The sequence below is a fragment of the Mastigoproctus giganteus genome, chromosome 11 (genome assembly GCF_048544385.1).
Source record: "Mastigoproctus giganteus isolate SK-2022 chromosome 11, ASM4854438v1, whole genome shotgun sequence".
In the NCBI taxonomy this organism is placed as follows: Eukaryota; Metazoa; Arthropoda; class Arachnida; order Uropygi; family Thelyphonidae; genus Mastigoproctus; species Mastigoproctus giganteus.
The window spans coordinates 53,338,366-53,358,409 of record NC_143585.1 but is presented as its reverse complement, the minus strand read 5'-3'; the positions used below and the strand labels follow the sequence as shown (position 1 = coordinate 53,358,409).

The window sequence follows — 20,044 nt, the reverse complement described above, 5'->3', positions numbered from 1 at the left end:
TTATGCCTAAGTATTTCAATTTTTGGACCATGTGAATTGAGGTATTACTTATTTTTATCACCGGTGGTCGTCTTATATTTATATTTCCTTTCAGTAGGATACACTTAATTTTTTCTACCGAGATTTTGAGCATGTGGGTTAGCACCCATTCCTGCAGTTGTGTGAGTGCCACATTTGCTCTTTCTTCCACAACCCATCTGGTGTTACCTTTTACAAATAAGACAAAGTCGTAAGCAAAGGCAACCCTGTCTGCAGGGCCTAAATCTTTTGTCAGGAATTCATCAAGCACACAGGTCCAAAAGAATGGACCTAGTACCGAACCCTGTGGGCAACCTTTTGTAACTGGGCATTTTATTTCTTGGAACTGTGTGCGAACTATTACACGTCTGTTACCAAGATACATGTTTATACATTGATATAGATTTTTTGGTACATTTGTCTGGCAGAGTCTTCTAAGGATGCTTGGCCACCAGAGGGTGCCAAATGCACCAGCGAAGTCAATAAATATTGCCAGCATGTACTTTTGATCACTATTACTTACTGTTGTTAGGATATAGTGCATGGCAGCCTCAGTTGAGGATCCTTGCTTGAAACCGAACTGCTGTTCAGGATTTAAGTTGGCTTCAGTATAATATAAATAATAATATAAATTAAGTCTATAGAGGAGTAGGTGTTCCATTATTTTTCCTAGAACAGGCAATAAAGCTATAGGTCTGTATAATTTAGGTTCAGTACAATTTTTTCCCGGATTTTTTAAGATTAATCTAATTATAGCCAGTTTCCATGCTTGTGGGAATAAGCCAAGAAGTGATTAAATAAGTTCAGTAGAGTATCAGGAGAAATTTCTGCTAACTTTTTATGGTTTCTATTTCAATTAAGTCAGGTCCAGGGCACTTATTGTATTTAGTTTTTAAGAGTGCTGCTTGAAGTTCTTCCATGGTGAAGGGTGGTTCTATTGACATATTGCTATAATTTTAGTTGCTGGCCATTATGTCACTCTGAGCCTGGTTAACCCCTGGTTCTCAGACTGGAATAAATGATCTAATATGTTCTTTATGGAGTCTGCCCAAGTGTGAGTTGCAGTTCCATCTGCCTTAACTGTAGAGTTAAGGCAGATGGAACCACATCACCTCTTAGCAGTTTGTTGATGACAATCCTGTAGACCACACCCCAAGGGTTAACATTACCGGAAGCCCCCACCAAGGCCCGCCAACATTCCTTCTTTTTTTGTCCTTATTAGAGAAGTATATGAGTTTCTGAGATTCCTATAGGAATCTCTCAGTGCACCAACCTCATTCTGGGGCCAAGTTGCCCTTGCTCTCTGGAAGTGTTTTCTGGCCTGGTGCACCCTTCGCCAGAGCATATCAGGTTCAGGGCACAACCAGGGAACAGCATTTTTCTTTGGGTATTGCTAGATTGGATGCTTTCTGAAGCATAATTGTACATTTAGGTTGTGTTCATCTGGGCTACAGTTGTTATGGATCTGAGTCTGCTGCTGTTCTATTTGGTTTTTGATTTCATCTGTGGTCTGCCAGTTGGCTTTCTTTAAGTTGTATCTGATTATATCTTGAGGCATCTGTATTTGGCTGTCTATTTATCTCTTTAAGGTAAAAGTTATAGCCCTATGGTCTGAGGTGGTTCAAGCTTCTTAGACCATCCAATCTATAATTTTGGTAGATATGGAAGCAGTGGCCAAAGTTATATCTATATCACTTTCCCACAGTGTACTACTGTAGGTAGGTAGGTAGGTTGTGGGGTCTATTTATTACCTGTAGAGTAGAAGTAACTAGGTAGTCTGTTAGGAGTTGGCCAATTATGTGTTCCTGGTCTGTCAACTGTACAGCTGTGCCAAAGGCTTGACCGACAGTTGGCATCCATGGAGACTATTACCTTAGAATTTGGAAGAACTGTCAGTACATTTTGTAGATAATGAATGCTGGGATTTATATCCTCTCCTAGCCTACAACATGAAAGTATCCTGTTTGACTAATTATTTGTGCACAAACTGCTAATGGGACACAGAGAGAGTTAACCTTTGTAACTGTAAGAGAAGGATTTCTAATTATCATTGCTGTTAGTGAGGTATCATGTGAAGATTCTATTATTCTGTATGTTCTCGGGTATCCCTGAACCCTACCCTGATGAGTATATGGCTCTTGGATTATCAGGATATCTATATTATTTTCCTCTGCTTTAAGCTTGATTTGATCCACAACTGTACGTGCTCTGTGAGCATTTAATTGGATGAACTTTAGGGCCCTGTCACAAGTCTGGTTTAAATTAAGACCCATAATTGGTTTTTTGATAGCTGGGACAATTATTGTCCCTAAGACTATGGTGAAAGTCTATTTTGGACAACTTACATGTAGCACACTTAGGTTGTGTGGTTCTATTATTACAGTTTTTATAGTCGTGGCCAGTGACTGCGCAGTGGCCACAGATCGGGTCTTTTTGCTGGCACTGCCTGGCTGTATGACCAAATCTGTGGCAGTGGTAACATTTTGTAACTGGAAAATATTCCCTGAATCTATGGCTGGCCCAGCCAGAATGGATTCTCTGCTGATTTTTTAGGATTGTCCATGCCCTTGGGAAAAGTTCCACAATGGCATTTAATTGGCTATTTTTTTTTTATTTGTTGTTCCATGTTTGATTTAGAATTCCTTAGCCATTTCATCTAAGGTTAATTGCCCACTGAAATTTTTATAATAGAAGTCCATCATGACTTCTCTCATGGGGATGGTCTTAGTTAGGCATGTCAAAGATAATGATATTTGGTTTTCTACCCTTTGGCTTTTCAGCTTGTAATCCTAGTTTTTGGATTTCAATATGTCCCTGTTATGTTTCTATATCCTCTTTAGCGGCTGTTTCAATCAGAACACCATTGTTTCTGGGGTTCCTCCACTGACTTGTTTGTTTAGGTTAGGTTATGCTCATTCTCTTCCTTTCCCCCTCTCTCAATGCTCTGAGACATAGCAGGCATACTAGTACTTGTCAAAGGATATTCAACATGGAAAGAGGTTACAGCAATGAAGAGTATGCGGACATGCAGTTCATGTATGGTAAAGCCAATGGCAGTGCACTTGAGGCCACAAGTTTGTACCAAGAAGCATTTCCCCGCCGAAGGCAGCCCAATAGGTGCACATTCATAAGGGTACATCAATGCCTTAGAGAACATGGGCACTTCACACATGGAGTATGAACAGGCAGGCCCAGAAGCATAACTGTTAGAAAGAATAGAACAAATTTTGACAAGGAGGGTTGCTCTGCAAGAGTCTGTACTGAGTCATAGCAGGAGTGGTGAATTTTACATCACCAACTGCTGTACCCCTACCATTTCTGCCAGTGGATGCAACAACAGTGTGTCCTGAACCCCCAATTTTTAAACAACATTTTGTTCACTGATGAAGCTGGGTTTACTCGTGATGGTATTTTTAATTTTCATAACTGTCACGTCTGGTCCGACGAAAATTCTAATGCAATTCACAAGTCACAACATCAGCAATGTTTCTCGTTGAATGTCTGGGAAGGACTAATAGGAGACCATCTAATTGGACCACACTTTCTGCCAAACAGGCTAACAGGAGAGCTGTACCTTCGGTTCCTGCAGAATGTTCTTCCAGATCCACCTTGATGATGATAATGTTCCACTTCAGCAATGCCAGAACGTGGTTTATGCATGATGGACTATCACATTTTGCTCGAGTTGTGACTCAATATCTAACTAGAAGGTATGGTCAATGGTAGATAGGTATAGGTGGGCCTGTAATGTGGCCTCCCAGCTCATAAGACTTAAATCCTATGGATTTTTGTATCTGGGGTCATGTAAAAAGTTTGGTGTACACTTCTGATATTAAGACAGTTGAGGAATTGCAACGTCGGGTTGAAGGAACCTTTCAGAAAATCATAAATGACCCAGGAATGCCTGAGGATTTGCAACTCAATGCAGAGAAGACTATAAAGCTGCGTACGGATGCAAGGACAGCATTTTGAACACCTTTTGTAACATCCTGTAACATCTATAAAATCCTGTGATGTTGAAACCAAAAATTAAAAATGAATTATCTTATGTTTACTAAAACCACCCTTAGCAAAGGATTCACTGCTTTTTGCTAAACTAGTGCTCCCATAGTTAGTGGCAGATCTTAACAGAAAATGTGCATTATCTCAAAAATGGTTCATTTGCAGACCGATGTTCACTGGGACATTTTTGCATATTTTAGTTTATACTTTTCACCTTTAAATTATTGACCATCATTTTTGAAACCCTGTATAGATGTCTAGCAGGCTTGTAGAGTTCTGCAAAATGGTCCACTTCATCGGCAGGTCTATTATTCTGCTTAGCCCTTTGGAAGTTTCTCCTGGCATTCTTAAGACTTCTCAAGTTTGAAAGGACCACCACAGCACATAATTCTTGTTTCTTTCTTCTTTTTAAACAATGCATTGCATACTTCTCTTGTAAAATTTGGACTTCTTCAGCCTGAGACAGTGCCAAAAACAGGGTAAGACTATTTAAAATCTCAGGTGTTATTTTCTCTCAGGTTCCTATCAAATATTTCCCAAGTTGTACCCTGAGTGCCAAGCATTTCTAGTGATCAGGCGATTTCTCTGCAATTATAAAGCAATTTATAAAGTGACAAAGCGTTACATATATGTAGAATTTAAAACTAATTCTCTATTGTGTGTATGTATGTATATATATATATAGATGCTGAGAAGTGTCAGTGCAAAAGTTCCTAAGAAAGGAAAGGAAAGACTTATTTTATTTATATTCTTTTATTTCTTTTAAAAGATTTCTTTTATTTATATTCTAGTCCTACTAACCACTAATCTACTTCCACTTAGTCACTAGGTAGCACTGCTCCCGCCTCCCCATGGTGGGGCCAAAAACCTGGAAGGAAAAGCTCTCACTCCCTGGGCTAAAATGAGCAAACATGAATGACCTAAATATTACAACCATGGATCCCAAAGATCTAACTCCTTTGAGTCAGAAAAATGAGGACAATGAGACTATTGCAACTAAAAGACAAAAAAAGGATGCAACATCACTTAATGCACCTACATTTATTGTCTTTCATTCTACGACAGAACAGCCATTAGGAAAACTGTTACCATTTGTCATCCAGAAATGTTCAGAAAGTGTGGATGGAACACCAAAAATGTTAAGGGACTAAAATCAGGTGACATTCTAGTTGAGACAGCAAATGCCAAACATGCAGAATGACTGCTTCAAATGAAAACATTTGGTGGGATCCCAGTAAAGGTCTCTCTCCATAATATGCTAAATACGCCAAAGGAGTAATTTCTGAATGGAACCTTATCACCGTCTTCGAAGAAGAAATTAAAAATGAACTTGAAGATCAAGGCGTTATAGCTGTGAGAAGGATTAAAATTACTAGAGTTGGGACACTTACCCCAATCAGAAATATCATACCGACGTTTAACACTCCTAAACCACCTACATCTGTGAAGTCCAGATATATAAATTGTAACGTCAGACCATACATTCCGAATCCTCTCTGCAGCTTTAAATGCCAAAAGTATGGTCATTCACAAATGGCATACCATGGTGTTGCCATCTGTTTCAACTACGGGTTTTGAGAGCACAGCAATCAGAACTGTTCAGCCAAGAAACCGAAATGTCCAAACTGCAAGGGGGACCATTCTGTCTATTCCAAGAACTGTGAATATTGGAAAAGAGAAAAGCAGATTCAAAGGTATAAAGTGGAACATTCTGTCACATACCAAGAAGCTAAGAGAACTGTACACCCAATTATCTTAAACAGACCTTCCTATGTGCAGGTCATAACAAATCGCCATACAGTAGAAACCCAAACAGATTTTACAATTCCTCCAAAGAAGTCCATCTCAGACTGGGCACGAGCACTACTTACAACATCCAAGCCAAAACATCAAGAGAAACTCACCAACACACCACTTTCTGTACCTCCCGATGTAAAATACTCAGAAACGAAAGCCCCTTAAGGAAAACATAATGTCATAAGCCAGAAGTCAACTGAACAAATGGAGACAGAAGTGGCCAACCAAGCAGATGAATCAGTAAGTGATGGACACCAGAAAACTATATTTCCCCAAAAAGGAAAAACCTGTGTGTGAAAGATTTAAAACAGCATCTAGGAAACAGTCCGAAAACCTCTCCAAAACCAAATAATGAAAACCATAATCCAGTGGAACTGTAGATTCCACACTAACATAGGTGATATATACAATCTGATTGCACAGTATGCACCACTATGTTTTTGCTTACAAGAAACCTACCTTAGACCTCAAGACTCTACCTTAATAAAGAACTATACAGCATATCGAAAGGACAGAGTAACAGGTGGCACAACCCATGGTGGTGTGGCAATACTAGTAAATTCTCGCATTCCTTCCCAGATTGCCCTGCTAAACACAACCCTTCCATGCAGTATGAATAGCCACTAGATTCCTCATAAGAGTAATAACAATTTATGTTACACCAAACCAAGATTTATTACAACAGGACTTGGAAGACATAGTAATGCAGTTACCTATGGCGTAACTCAGGCGACCTCAACGGGCATAGCCCTGTGTGGAGTAATACAACCAGAGATTGGAGAGGAAAATAAATTGAAAATTGAATAGATGAGAATGATTTAATTTTGTTGAACGACGGCACACATACATATACACATCTTCCATCAGGAAATACTACAACTATAGACCTGTTTGTATGTTTTCCAATACTATTTCCAATGCTTGATTGGTCAGTGCACAGTGATCCTCTCAGCAGCGATCACTATCCAATAATCATCACCATGGAATTAGGAACCACATGCAAGTCACGTAAAACTCTCAGATGGAAAATAAATGAAGCAGATTGGGAAACTTATAAATCATTTGCAAAACTAAATGTTGATACTATCAAGCAAAAGCCATCAGATGTAGCAGTACAATATGTAACAAATAAAATAATTCAAGCTGCTGAGCACTCTATCCCAAAAACAGTGTCTCACTTTCCAACACATCCAAAATCATGGTGGAATGCAGAATATGCACAGGCTAAGAAAGAGCGAAGCAAAACCTGGAATACTTTTCGAAGATATCCAACTTTAGAGAACCTCATATTGTTCAAGAAGGCATGAGCAATAGCCAGATATATTAGGCGAGCCAGTAGGAAAACATCCTAGATAAAATTTGCATCTACATTAACAAGTTCCACACCATCTAAAACTGTATGGAATAAAATTAACGAAATGAATGGCAGATACCAGATTACTCCAACTCTGATCCTAAACTGGAATGGACATGTCCCTACCGAGCCGTCAGAAATGCACTGGGCGAAACCTTTGCCAGAATATCAGCGACCAACTCATATACTCCCAGTTTTCAAATATACAAGGCAAGAATAGAAAGATATAAACTGAATTTTTCCACAAGAAATGATGAAAAGTACAACCTACCTTTAACATTCCATGAATTGAAACATGCTCTATCACAGACAAAGCTGTAGGATCAGACCAAATTCATTTATATGATGTTAAACAACTCAATGATCAATCCCAAATGGCATTACTAAACTATATAACAGAATCTTCCTAGAAAACCAATTTCCAGACAGTTGGTGTCATGCAATAATTCATGCGTTCCAAAAACAGGGGAAAGATCTCTCTGATCCAAGCAACTACCGTCCAATAGCTCTAACAAGTTGCCTTGGAAAAGTTATGAAGAAAATTATCACTGCTCGTCTAACATGATTTTTGAACAGAAATAACCTTCTCATTTCAGCACAGCATGATTTCAGGAAAAATTTTTCAACACTAGATTTATTTATCAAATTAGAAAACAGTGTGTGGAATGCCTTTATCCGAAAAGATCACCACGTAATGATCTGTTTCAATATAAAAAAAGCTTATAATATGGCATAGCATTATGGAATTATTCAAAACCTATATCACCTTGGATTGTGTGGACATCTTGCTATATATATTCAAAATTTCTTACGCCACAGGTCATTTCAAGTTAGGTTGCAGAATGCTCTTTCAAAAGTCTTCACCCAATTAGACGGCATGCCTCAGAGGTCCATGCTTAGCACCACCCTCTTTTCTATCAAAATAAACTCCATAACAACATATACCAAACATATAGTTGATACTGCTTATGTTGACGACTTCAGTATTTCCTATCGCTCTCAGAATGTGCAAAGTATAGAACAGCAGCTACAAGGAGCAATAAATAAAATAAGTAAATGGGCGCAAACAAATGGCTTCCAGTTTTTCACACAGAAAACTGCATGTATACACTCCTGTAGAAAACAAAACCTACACCATGATCCTGAACTTAAACTGGACAGATATATGATACCAGTTCTACCAGGCACCTCCATAGCCAGGTGGGCAGGAGCAGCAGTACATAGCACATGCTTCTTGATTAGACCGGGGTTCGAGCCCGTGACCACCAAATATGGAGGATGTGGAAAGGTTAGAGAATGACCACTGCACATCCCCGGAGTAATATGGCCTTAGTTGCTAATGCTCCAAACAACAACAGACCAGTTCTACCAAACATAAGATTCTTAGGGCTTCTCTTAGATAAGAAACTGACATTCCTTGAACATATTAGCAACTAAGACATTCATTCATGCATCAAGAAGTTAAACCTACTCAAAGTTCTTTCCGCAACAACTTGGGGTGCAGATCAATATACACTACTTAAACTTTATCGAACAATAGTATATTCCAAGCTGGATTATGGAGCACGACTCCACAAGACCAAGTGTACTGAGATGGTTAGATCCCATACACCACAGTGCGCTCCATATAGCACTTGGAGCTTTTCACACTTCACCTGTACAAAGCCTATATGCAGAAGCCCATGAACCTTCACTACAACTTAGACAACAGAACTTATTATATTCAGAGTCTTCCCTTTCATCCTACCTGGCCATACTTATTCGAGCCCCAGTGAACTACCTTTTATGACAACAAACCTAATGAAAATAAGCCAATTGGAATAAGGATATCTTTCGGGTATCAAACACTTATGAACCTCCATGGTCTAGTTATATGCCAGTCGGTGATCTCTCTCTCTCTCTTTCCAACAATGGGGGAAAAAACAAGCAGCAGATTTCACCATCAGGAAACTCCATGCTGCACATATAGCTAAATTCTCAGTGTTTTCATATATATATACTGATGGCTCAAACACTAGTACAACAGTAGGTGCACGGCAGTTTCTACTAACTTTTCTAGTTCTGTGTCTCTTCCGAAGGAATGCAGTGTACTGCTGAACTTTTTGAGATAAAGATAGCTCTAGATCATGTAACTGATCTGTCCAGTAAGCAAACAATGATCTATTCTGACTCTCTGCGTGCAACAGCAGCATTAAAAAATTCATCCAAGCCAATCCACCCTGTCTTGAAGCAAATCAGATCACAGATAATTGTATTACATGCTGCTAACCAATCAGTCACTTTCTGTTGGATACCAGGTCATGCAAGCATCAAAGGAAATGAACATGGAGATCAAGCTGCTAAACATCCGACCACTGCATGCTCTTCTAGCTACTGAGTGCCATATACAGACTACAAATCAGTCATAAAAAATGTGTGTGTGAAGGACAATGGTTGCAGATTTGGCAGGCTCAGGACTGCTAAACATCTGACTACTGCATGCTCTCCTAGCTACCAAGTGCCATATACAGACTACAAATCAGTCATAAATAATGTCTAATTTCAAACGGGAGGCTCAGTTGTGGATATCATGCATGAGATCGAATAGGCAAGAGGAGGTGATCCTGGCTTGGATGCATATTGGGCACATGCATCTAACCCATATTTATCTGCTTATGGGGGAAGATCTGCCTATTTGTACATATTGTCAGACTATACTTATGGTGAAGCATATTCTACTAAATTGTAACCATTACATTAATGTTCGAAACACAATTTTCACTTCTCTTTCACATCTTGAAGAACCTTTAACATTATCTCATCTGATTGGAGACAATGCAAATCCAGCTGAGTTTTTGCATTCTTGAAGCAGACACAATTATTTAACAGATTTTAACATTTCAACTCCAGTACTAAATAGAATAAGGCACAATATGGCCTTAGCAGCCCTTGTGCCATTAAACAACATACCAACAACAACAACAGAACTTATTATTACACTATGCCATCAAGATAAAATCTGTCACTGATCTTCCAAATAGAGAGGTTCTGTTTTCATCTTGCTGAGAAAACTTATATCAAGCCCATCCACAAATGAACCGAACTGCCAAAATCCGTCTAAAAGATTTATTGTTAAGCCGAGAGCTTAATTACGACAGCATAACTAGTATGACTGGATCATAATGTAAACCGGACACCATGGATCATAATTCAACCTTCATATGACCTGCATTTTCAATCCTGGGGAAAAACAACTCTCCCAAGAACAAACTACCAGCAGCTACATGCAGCATACAAAGAACAATATGAACATCACACTTTCATATACACAGCTGGGTCAAAAACAGAGACCTGTGTAGGAGCTGCGATTCACTTTGAAGACTGTACTCTTATCCAACAACTCCCAAAAGATTGTAGTGTCTTTATAGCCAAATTACAATACATTTTGATGGCCGTAAAAAAAAATTAAACATAAACAGATAGCAGACAGCATAATTTTCACTGACTTGCTTAGCTCTGTCATTGTTTTACAGAATGCCAATACCAAAACACACCCAGTTTTACAACAGGTCCAATATTCAGTATCAAAGCTGTTACAAAGTAACCACAAGATCAGATTTTGCTGGATCCCAGGCCACACAGGAATAACTGGAAATGAAAGAGCAGATAAAGCAGCAAGAGAAGCTGCTACCTCTAACTATGCCTTTTGCTCAATACCATATACCGATTACAAATCATTAATCCACCAAAACAGTTCAAAACAGTGGCAACATCAAACTAACAACAAACTTCATGTAATTAAACAAACACTTCGACCATGGACTACTAGCAGCTGATCCAACAGACACAAAGAAGTGATCCTTGCTTGATTGCAAATCGGGCATACCCATATAATTCATTCTTACCTACTCAGAAGTGAAGACCCTCCTCAATGCCAAAACTGTCAAGTTCCACTCACTGTACATCACTTCATGGTGAACTGTCCAAGATTTGACAGAGAACATTAAATCTTGGCCAGCCTTTCAAATAATAATGAATGCACAAAACAACCTAATGCTTAAAACAATTTTAGCTGACCGGCCAAATATTAACAATGTTTTCTTTTTTCCTTAAGTTAATTGGATACTACCAAAACATATAAAAACTAATAGTATAACATTTATGAAAAGGCTGCATAACTATAAAACAAAATCTTTGTTTCCTTCTAAACAACATCAAGAAAAATGAAAAATATGAAACTCTCTAACCTAGACTAGGCACATTATAGCCTAAGTTGCTCTTGCGTCAAACAACAACAACTTATACCTGGGGAAATCATGTGATGATCTAATCGGGGGATTAGTATCAGCACTGACGTTAAAAGTTATAACATTATGGTCGCTTGACAGATAGGAGGTATGTACACTCCAGTCACTAATATGTCTACCAAAGGCACTGTTCGAAACTGTGATATCGATGTACGATTGTCCATAAGCTATAACATAGGTTGGTGGGTGTCCTGCCGTATTCCAAAGGGTCAGATTCTTAGTCAGAATAAATTCCTCTAACAGAACACCTTTGGGGTTAGAAACTAGGCTGTTCTGCATTCTGGAAGCAGCATTAGCATCCATGCACACTATCACCCTCCTTCTAGTAAGTCTATGAAGAGCATTCTCCAAACAGTTTATGAAAGGTTCAATGGGTTGCTGATACTGGCTACATTGAAAATAAGTTGAAATAAAATAAATCTGTCCAAAAGACCCTTCAAGGCAAGCACATGCTGAATGAGTTGAGAAAAGTCCCACAATTTTAGTTACAGTGATGATAGGATCCAGAACAGCCAAGGCCGCCCAGACCCTAGCCACAGCATTTCCTTCCACCCCAGTATTAGATTGAACAATTTTAGATCTAAAAGGCAAACCCTTAACAATTCCTTTGTACAAGTAGGGTCTTGTAAATATAGGACCGAAATGCTATGTTTATCAATCAATTTGGAGAGATCATGCATTACCAAGACACTTTAACACTTTTAACTGTAACACTTTAACTTTTACACTAACATTGTTTCCAGTTATGCCGTTATTATACATAACTGGTCCTAAGTTTGATTGATTCTTGTGCCCTTATATATTCGGGACATTTCATGTCTCAATAAGAATGATCTGCGCTCAGTTTGCAAATACTGTTGGGGAATCCTTTTTTGAACAATCATCTATTTGATGTCCTAACTGACCACAATGACCACATGTATGTTCCATTTGATGCCAGTTTCTTGCAGAGTGACCATAATGTAAACATTTGTAACAAAGATCCAATAAGGAAGTCCTTCACACCACGGGATGACCAACCAATATATATACGACTACTATTGTTAAAGATGATTTTTCTAATTAAAGATGGAGCTTCAAAAATCAGATGCAAGTTGTTTTTGTTTTTATCATAAATCTTATTTTAACTGTATTTTTGAATTCTTCCCTGCTAATGCCATGCTCAGAAATATTCTTATCAAACAGATCTTCCAAAAATTCACTCTCCAAAACTTCTTTACTAACATTGTATGCAATTATTGTGGGGTTTAACTTGGGAGGTCAACGTTACTTTGTTCTTTGAACTTTTGAGATTCTTTTAATTTTTCTAAGTCTCCCTTTGAGGCCGTCTCAATTAAGATGCCTTTATCTCTTATTTTCCTAACAGATTTAATTTTAACCTTCTTAAACTCCTACCGGAAATCCCTAGAGACCACCTGTTTTATTTCTTCACTTGTTTTCAGGTTACAAGTCTCAATTGCCCTTGTACAGAAAGGATAGACAGGATAGAACGGGAGGAGGAGTTAACAAACACATAAAATTTAAGGCAGTGCATCAGTTGACATGTGTGGCTAATGCAATGTTCATTCTATTTAGTGTGACATAAGCACTGGAAAAGCAAAAATGAGGGTAGGACTGTGTTATAGAACAAATGACTGATGAGTACAATGAACAACTATACAGAGAAATAGAGTGGGCCAGTAAATGAGAACAACTTATAATGGGAGAATTTAACTTTCCAGATATTGATTGGAACTTGCGGTTGGTCGATCGTAACTAGCAAAACTTTTGTGCATTTATTGGATGAATGTTTTCTACAGCTGCATGTTCGAGAGCCAGCCAGAGGGAGTAATACTCTTGATCTATTATCAGCAGTGATTATTCATGCATTAAGAATCTGAAAATAAAGGAACCACTAGGTGACAATGATGATAGTATATTGATGTGGGATTTACTACATAGGAAGGGCAAAAGGTAGAGTTTTTGCATTCGTAAAGGTGACTACAGTGATCTCAGACAATTTTTAAATTCTATACAGTGGGACCAGCTGATGATGTTACCAACAGAAAATTCTAAATGGGAAACATTCAAGGAATTAATCATGGAAATTACTAGGCTTTCATACCCATTAAGAAATACCATTCCAGGTTTAGGCCTAACTGGATGTAAGCTGAACTAATGAGACTCGTGGTAGAGAAGAAAAATGCATGGGATGCATATAAATTATCAAGAGACATAGAAGCTGATGGTAGATATCAGTCTGTAATAAAGTCAAAAATGAGGTTAGGCAAGAGAATGCAGATTAGGAGAAATTTTTGGCAAATGGTGGAAAGAAAAACAGCAAAAACTACTTTACTTATGCAAACTCTAGAAGGAAGGGGTTGAATCAGATTGGTCCACTTGATCTCGACAGTGTGGCAGTTCATGATCCTGCTCAGGTAGCTGGTAAACTGAATGAGTATTTTGCATCTAAATTCACATGTGAGGAATTCTCTAGGGAAGGGAGGCCAGATATTTATCAAACTCTAAAAAGGAGCTAAATTATTTTGTAATACTGAGAGGAAAGTGGAAGAGAAATTGTTGAAGTTAACATAAGGCATGTACCTGTAGTGGATGGAACCTATACAATTATATTAAAGGAGGCAGCAAAGGAAGTAAGCAAACTCTTAGCCATTATTATGAGAGCATTCTTGGATTCAGGAGAGGTCCCCACAGACTGGAGATGTGTAGATGTATTCCCAATTCACTTAGAGGATCAAAGGGTAATTACTGACATGAGTTATTAGTGACCTGTTCATTTAACTTCTCTTCCAGGTATTGGAGTCACTGATTATCTAATACAGGGTTATCTAGACAAGACTGCAGTTATAGTTCAAACACAGTATGGGTTTGTTAAGGGGAAATCTTGTCTGACCAATATGAATGGACACTACGATGTGTCCAAAAAATGAACTGGATTCAATAAATAATTTTGATATCATATCAAAATTATTTTTTGAATCCAGTTCATTTTTCAATGCAGTATAAGTATGCAGTATGAGCATGAGTGGAATATGCAGTATGAGCATGAGCCTCCGCTCATGCTCATACTGCATATTCCAGTTTCGATTTCAGGAAAGATTGTGATACTGTTTCACAAAAAAGACTGCTGTAAAATTTGAGCAGTGTGGCATTAAGGGCAAGTTGCTGCTATAGAAAATAGGATGGTCGAGTGGGAGCAGACAGTTGTAATCAATGAACTCTTTAGGGACTAATGTTATTAGTGGATTGCCTTAGAGTTCAGTGTTGGGCCCATTGTTATTTTCTATATTTATTGACGATATTGATGAAGGTATATCAGGACTTAATATCCAAGTCCGTTTGTAGATGACACAAATGTTGGCAGAGTTGTTAATGACAGAATGCTACTGTAACAGAATCTAGAAAAGTTAGGCAGATGAGCTGAAAAGTGGCAAATGGAATTTAACAATTGACAAATGCAAAGTATTACTGCATACGGGTAGCAGTAACCCCAGAGTAACATACCAACTGTGTGATACTACACTCAGGCTAGTGGAGAATGAAAATGCCCTGGAGGTCATTAGTCAGACATGAAGTTCTGCAAGCAGTGCAGACAGGTTGCCGGGATAGCTCATGGAGTTTTGTCAATGATATATAGGAATTTTGCTAATAGGGATAAGCAGGTGATTATCCCTTTGTACAAGGTAATGGTCCAGCCATACCTTGAGTACTGCATACAGGTCTGGCGGCCTCATTTTAGGAAGAAAATAGAGCTGCTGATAAGGGCAATGAGATTGGTTAGGGGAACACAAAGGGGTGCTCTTACCAAGAAAGGGATTAGTTCTGCAAATTGCAGCATATATAGGCTAGGCACCTGGAAGGTGATCTGGTTGAGGTGTTTACGGCTTTTAATGGTTTGGGTAAGCTCAATGCCGATGGAATTCTTTCTCTTGCTTAGATTTATTGAATTTATGCCCCCACTTCAGGGGGCATAAATTGAAATTGAGGAAAGATAGTTACAGAATAGATGTGCAGAAATTTGCCTTTACTTGGTGGTTGTTTTCTACAACAAACTTCCATATGTCATTGTGGAAGTTGATAGCTGAAATAAATTCCAGGAAGAACTAGATAAACTTTTGGATAGGTGAAATGAGAAGTGTTTTTTTTTTTTTTTTTTTTTTTTTTGTATGTTTTTTTTAGCTGATGCTGTATAAGCTTGCATTCTTGCATCATATGCCACAACTAATGCTAATCCCAGAATAACATATCAACTGTGAGATACCACATCAAGGTAGTAGAGAACCCTATTGTCCCAAATGACAGGGTACTCACACTCATTGGTGTCAGCCAAAATCCAAAGGTATTACACTTGAACAACCTTGCATGGTGCAAGGTGGTGCAAGTGTACCACCTTTGGATTTCAAAATAATACACAATTTTTAATATTTTCATTAATTTATGGAAACATAAGATATTGCATGTATTCGAAAATTTGGTGTGAACAAAAAATTATTCTCATTCTCACATGCACCACCTTGCAAAATATCCTGCCTCCGCTCATGCTCATACTGCATATTCCAGTTTGCAAATCCTGGAAATTGGGTAAGAAAATTTTAAAGTACAAGGTAAAGAAAACATGTTTCATTTTAAAAACACAAAAACAAATATTAAACATTATGCCTTTCAAATTGAATATCAATGCAGTCAAAAACACTAAAGAATTTTAAACACATGCAGATATTACAATTCTTCCTAAAATATCCCTCCCTTCAATGAATCAGATCTTTTCTTATTGATAGTAAAATATAACAGCAGCAAAAACTATAAAAGGGCACAACCAATTCACTAATACCAAGCTACTTGGGAATACAGGTAACCCTCATATAACAGGATTATTAGGTTCCTGTAAAATGTTGTGTTGTGCAAAACCGTGTTTACATGGGACTAAGAAAAAGTACGAAATGGGGGGTTACGTTTCAAAAGCTAACAAAAATATACTATTTTGTTAACAAAATGTTAACAAAACTAACAAAAATTCACCATGCTAGATTTCATGTATCTTCTGCTCTCTTTAAAAAATCAGTAATCTGGGTTTGTTTGTTCTTGCTTGATAAATCTTTGTGAATTTCATCATACGGAACTTCAAAAGGGAGCATTTTTGAAGCTCCCTTTTGAACTTTGGGCTCCTTTCATTCAAGACTCTGCACTCAAAATATAAGATTTTAATTGCTCAGCTAACTTTATGCCTTCCCCTATGCTTTTTAGTGTAAAATTTGGAAGTTTAAAATTTTCATCTGCAATATCATAATCTGAATTGATTTGATTTTACCTCCGATGCCATTTGCACTAAATCCGCTACATTGGCTTCTTTTTCTAGTAATTCATGAACGTCTTCAGTAATCATATCTTTTATTTTATTTTTTTAGGAGCATCAACAACTAAGGCCATATTATTCTGTGTATATTGTCTATAAATTGCGTGTGTCCTGAGGGCAATTTTCTGTTTTGCTGGACAAAAAGTCTGAGATTCCGGGAGAAAAAACCATGCTAAAAATCCTTGCCCAAGCCCAACTAACTCAGCCACGTCATGAAAAAGACCCATAAAAATTCCTCCCTTCATCAATGGGATTCGAACTCAGGTCTTTTCCAGCCAGTGTGGGGAGGAGGGCGATTCTATGAACTGTGCTAACCACGAAGGCTTCAGTAGTCACATCATTAAAACCTTCCCCTCCTACCATCGTAGTAAGTTCTACTATTGCACTAATTCTGTTTTCTGCCCATTCGATCATATTTCCTGAATGAACTGACTCTGCCATACGTTTTTCCACACGCATTTAACGTTGACAGTTTTACTTCTTTCAGCGATAAAGCTATGATTCTGATACAGTCCACAATTGAGAAATGTTTCCATGCCTCCATTACTTCAATAGATTCAGAATCATTTTTTTCCAAAATCCATTGTAACGATTTTCTGATGGAATGAGTTTTAATGGTGGATAATGCCTTGATCTAATGGCTGAATGAAAGAAGTTGTATTAACCCAGTACAACTGTTGTGGTAGGAACATAACTTCAATGTTTGTATGACTAAAATCTTTTGGATGGCCTGGTACTATCCAATAGTAATAAAACTTTGAAATATAGATTTTTCCACAAGTTCAACAAGTACAAGTTCAATAGCACAGAATGCAACACGAGAATTTCCCAACAAAATAAAATACACGGATTTCTCAATAATTTTTTTTTTGACTAGCGAGTCAACAGCGGGGATTCAAAAAGAGTGGAAACATTGAAAAATTACATCCAACATAATAGCAGGGTTCCCCTGCACAAAAGCTCAAAAATACCATGTTATGCGAGGTTTACCGAAATTCTCTAACCATGTTATATAAGTACCGTGTTGTGCGAGGATTGTCACAATTTATCAATCGTGTTAGAGCAAAACCATGTTGTAGAAGTACCATGTTATACGGGGGTTGCCTGTACATCCAAGTCATGGGTAACAAAGGAGAAAGATGAAATATAGACATTCATTAGGCCCCGGGCCAAGCAGTTTTTATGAAAAGTGACCTTTTCTGTGAATCCATGTTTTCTTGAACTGAAAAATCACATTTCACTAATAATCATTTTTTAGTGAAAAATCATTTTTCACATTTGAATAATACTCAATTAATTGATATACAATGAAGAAATGCACTTTACTAGTTTAGGAAGAAAAGTTACCTTTCTCTTTTCCTTTTATATTTTTCTGTATAATACTTATTACTAACCTTTATACCACTTGGTCAGATGGTGGCACTTCTGCTGCCTCCATATGGTGGACCTGGTAATCTGGTCAAGAAAAGATTCCCACCCCCCACCTCCAAGGCAAAATAGAGCACACTGACTCCAAAGACTGGGAATCCACTGATACACAAGGATCAAAATATAACTGGTCACAGATATGAGGAACCTGGTTCTCTCACAGCTTCAGCCTAAACAACTAGAAAAGGTGAAGGAAACAATTCCATAAATATAGACTAAATGTACCAATCTATGTGATAATTCACTCAGAAAAATTGGTATACCCTTGTCATTTGTCACCATTTGACACATTTTCCACTCTTTCTCATACAGAAAAATCTGAGTTTTTTTGGGCCATCAAAAAATATTAAATGACTAAAATTAGGTGAATTTGTCAGCTGATTTTAGTCACTTAACATTTTTTGGTGGGCCTAAAAGACAGAACCCACTCTAGGCATTCAAAAAGATTGCTAAAAATGACAATCTTTACAGGAATAGCAGTAATAGTATCCCCACATAATTCAAAAGATGTCAAAAGATATTAATGGATCTCCTTAATGCATCTGAAAATGAAATTCAAAGTGAACTCCAAGAATAGGGAGTTATCAGTGTTTAAAGAATTAAAAGAGAAGGGACAGTGACCCCTACCAATAATTTAATACACACCTTCAAATATGCTGAAGCCACCCAATTCAGAAAAAGCAACATATCAACATTGCTGTATTAGATTATATACATACTGAGATGATATATACGTACCAAATCCTCTTTGCTGTTTTCGTTGATAGAAATTTGTTGATTCAAAGACCATTAGTAGAGGAAAACTTAACCTGTGAAAACTGTGGATTGCAAGAGCACACCAACTCTGTTTGCACAGCTCAAATTCCTAAATGCAAAGGAGAACACACTGCATTTTCAAGAGAGTGTGAAGTCTGGGAGAAGGAAAAAATGAATCCAAAGGTATAAAACAGAACATGGAGTAAGATTTCAAGAAGCTAAGAAAGAAATAGATACAGAAATCAGACCATCTTATGCTCAGGTTATCATGATAAAAAGAACTCTAGAAACAAAATTCACTGGCTCTAAACCTTCCAAAATACAAGCAGATGGTATAATTCCTTCAAGAGAATCAATATCAGAATGGACTTGTGAATTATTCAAAATCTCTCTACAACAAGAGAAAAAAAAGCATTTAATGCATATTTATGTTACTCCTTCAGATAGAGAAACTATAAAGAAAAAAAAAGTAAGCAAAGAAAGGAAGTGTAATGAAAAGACAGAGATGGCCAAACAAATGGACATACAAAAAAAGTATCCCACAGAAGAATCAGTTCTAGAAATTTTTGTTAAAGAGGAGCTGGACATAAGGAATCCTTACTTCCCAAAGAAAGACAGAACCAAGGCAGACAAAACAAAAACAGCATCAAGAAAACAATTTGAGGAAGTCTCAAAACTCAAATGACAGATACAATAACCCAAAGGAACTGTCAAGATTCCTGCTCAAATATTAATGATAAATTAGACTTCATTACCCAATATTATCCATTAATTACAGCAGAATAATTACAAAATATATAGGAAGGATCAAATGGCAGATGCAACAATGTGAAGAGGAGGAGGAGAAGCTGCAATCTTAGTACACAGACAGGTGCCATCCCAAGTAATACCTCTTAACAGTTCCCTAAAAGCAACTACAGTCTATCTAGCAGTTGCTAGACAGACCTATCTAAACATTACAGTGGTCAATGTTGCTTCACAACCAGGGCAACCCTTTCCACCCTGGCATGCTTGTGTCCCAGCCTGTGATCTCTCTCTCTCTCTCTTAAA

At 37.7% G+C, this 20,044-nt stretch overlaps 1 protein-coding gene across 1 annotated transcript in view; it reads right to left on the bottom strand.

Annotated features, from left to right (window-relative positions):
• Positions 1 to 962, bottom strand: part of LOC150078015 (sodium- and chloride-dependent GABA transporter 1-like) — a 175,419-nt gene extending 174,457 nt beyond the window's left edge. Inside the window, exon 1 of the mRNA XM_090384431.1 lies at positions 854 to 962. Within this exon, the coding sequence (XP_090240557.1) occupies positions 854 to 962 (109 nt within the window). The remainder of the gene's footprint in view (positions 1 to 853) is intronic.
• Positions 963 to 20,044: the final 19,082 nt, after the last annotated feature.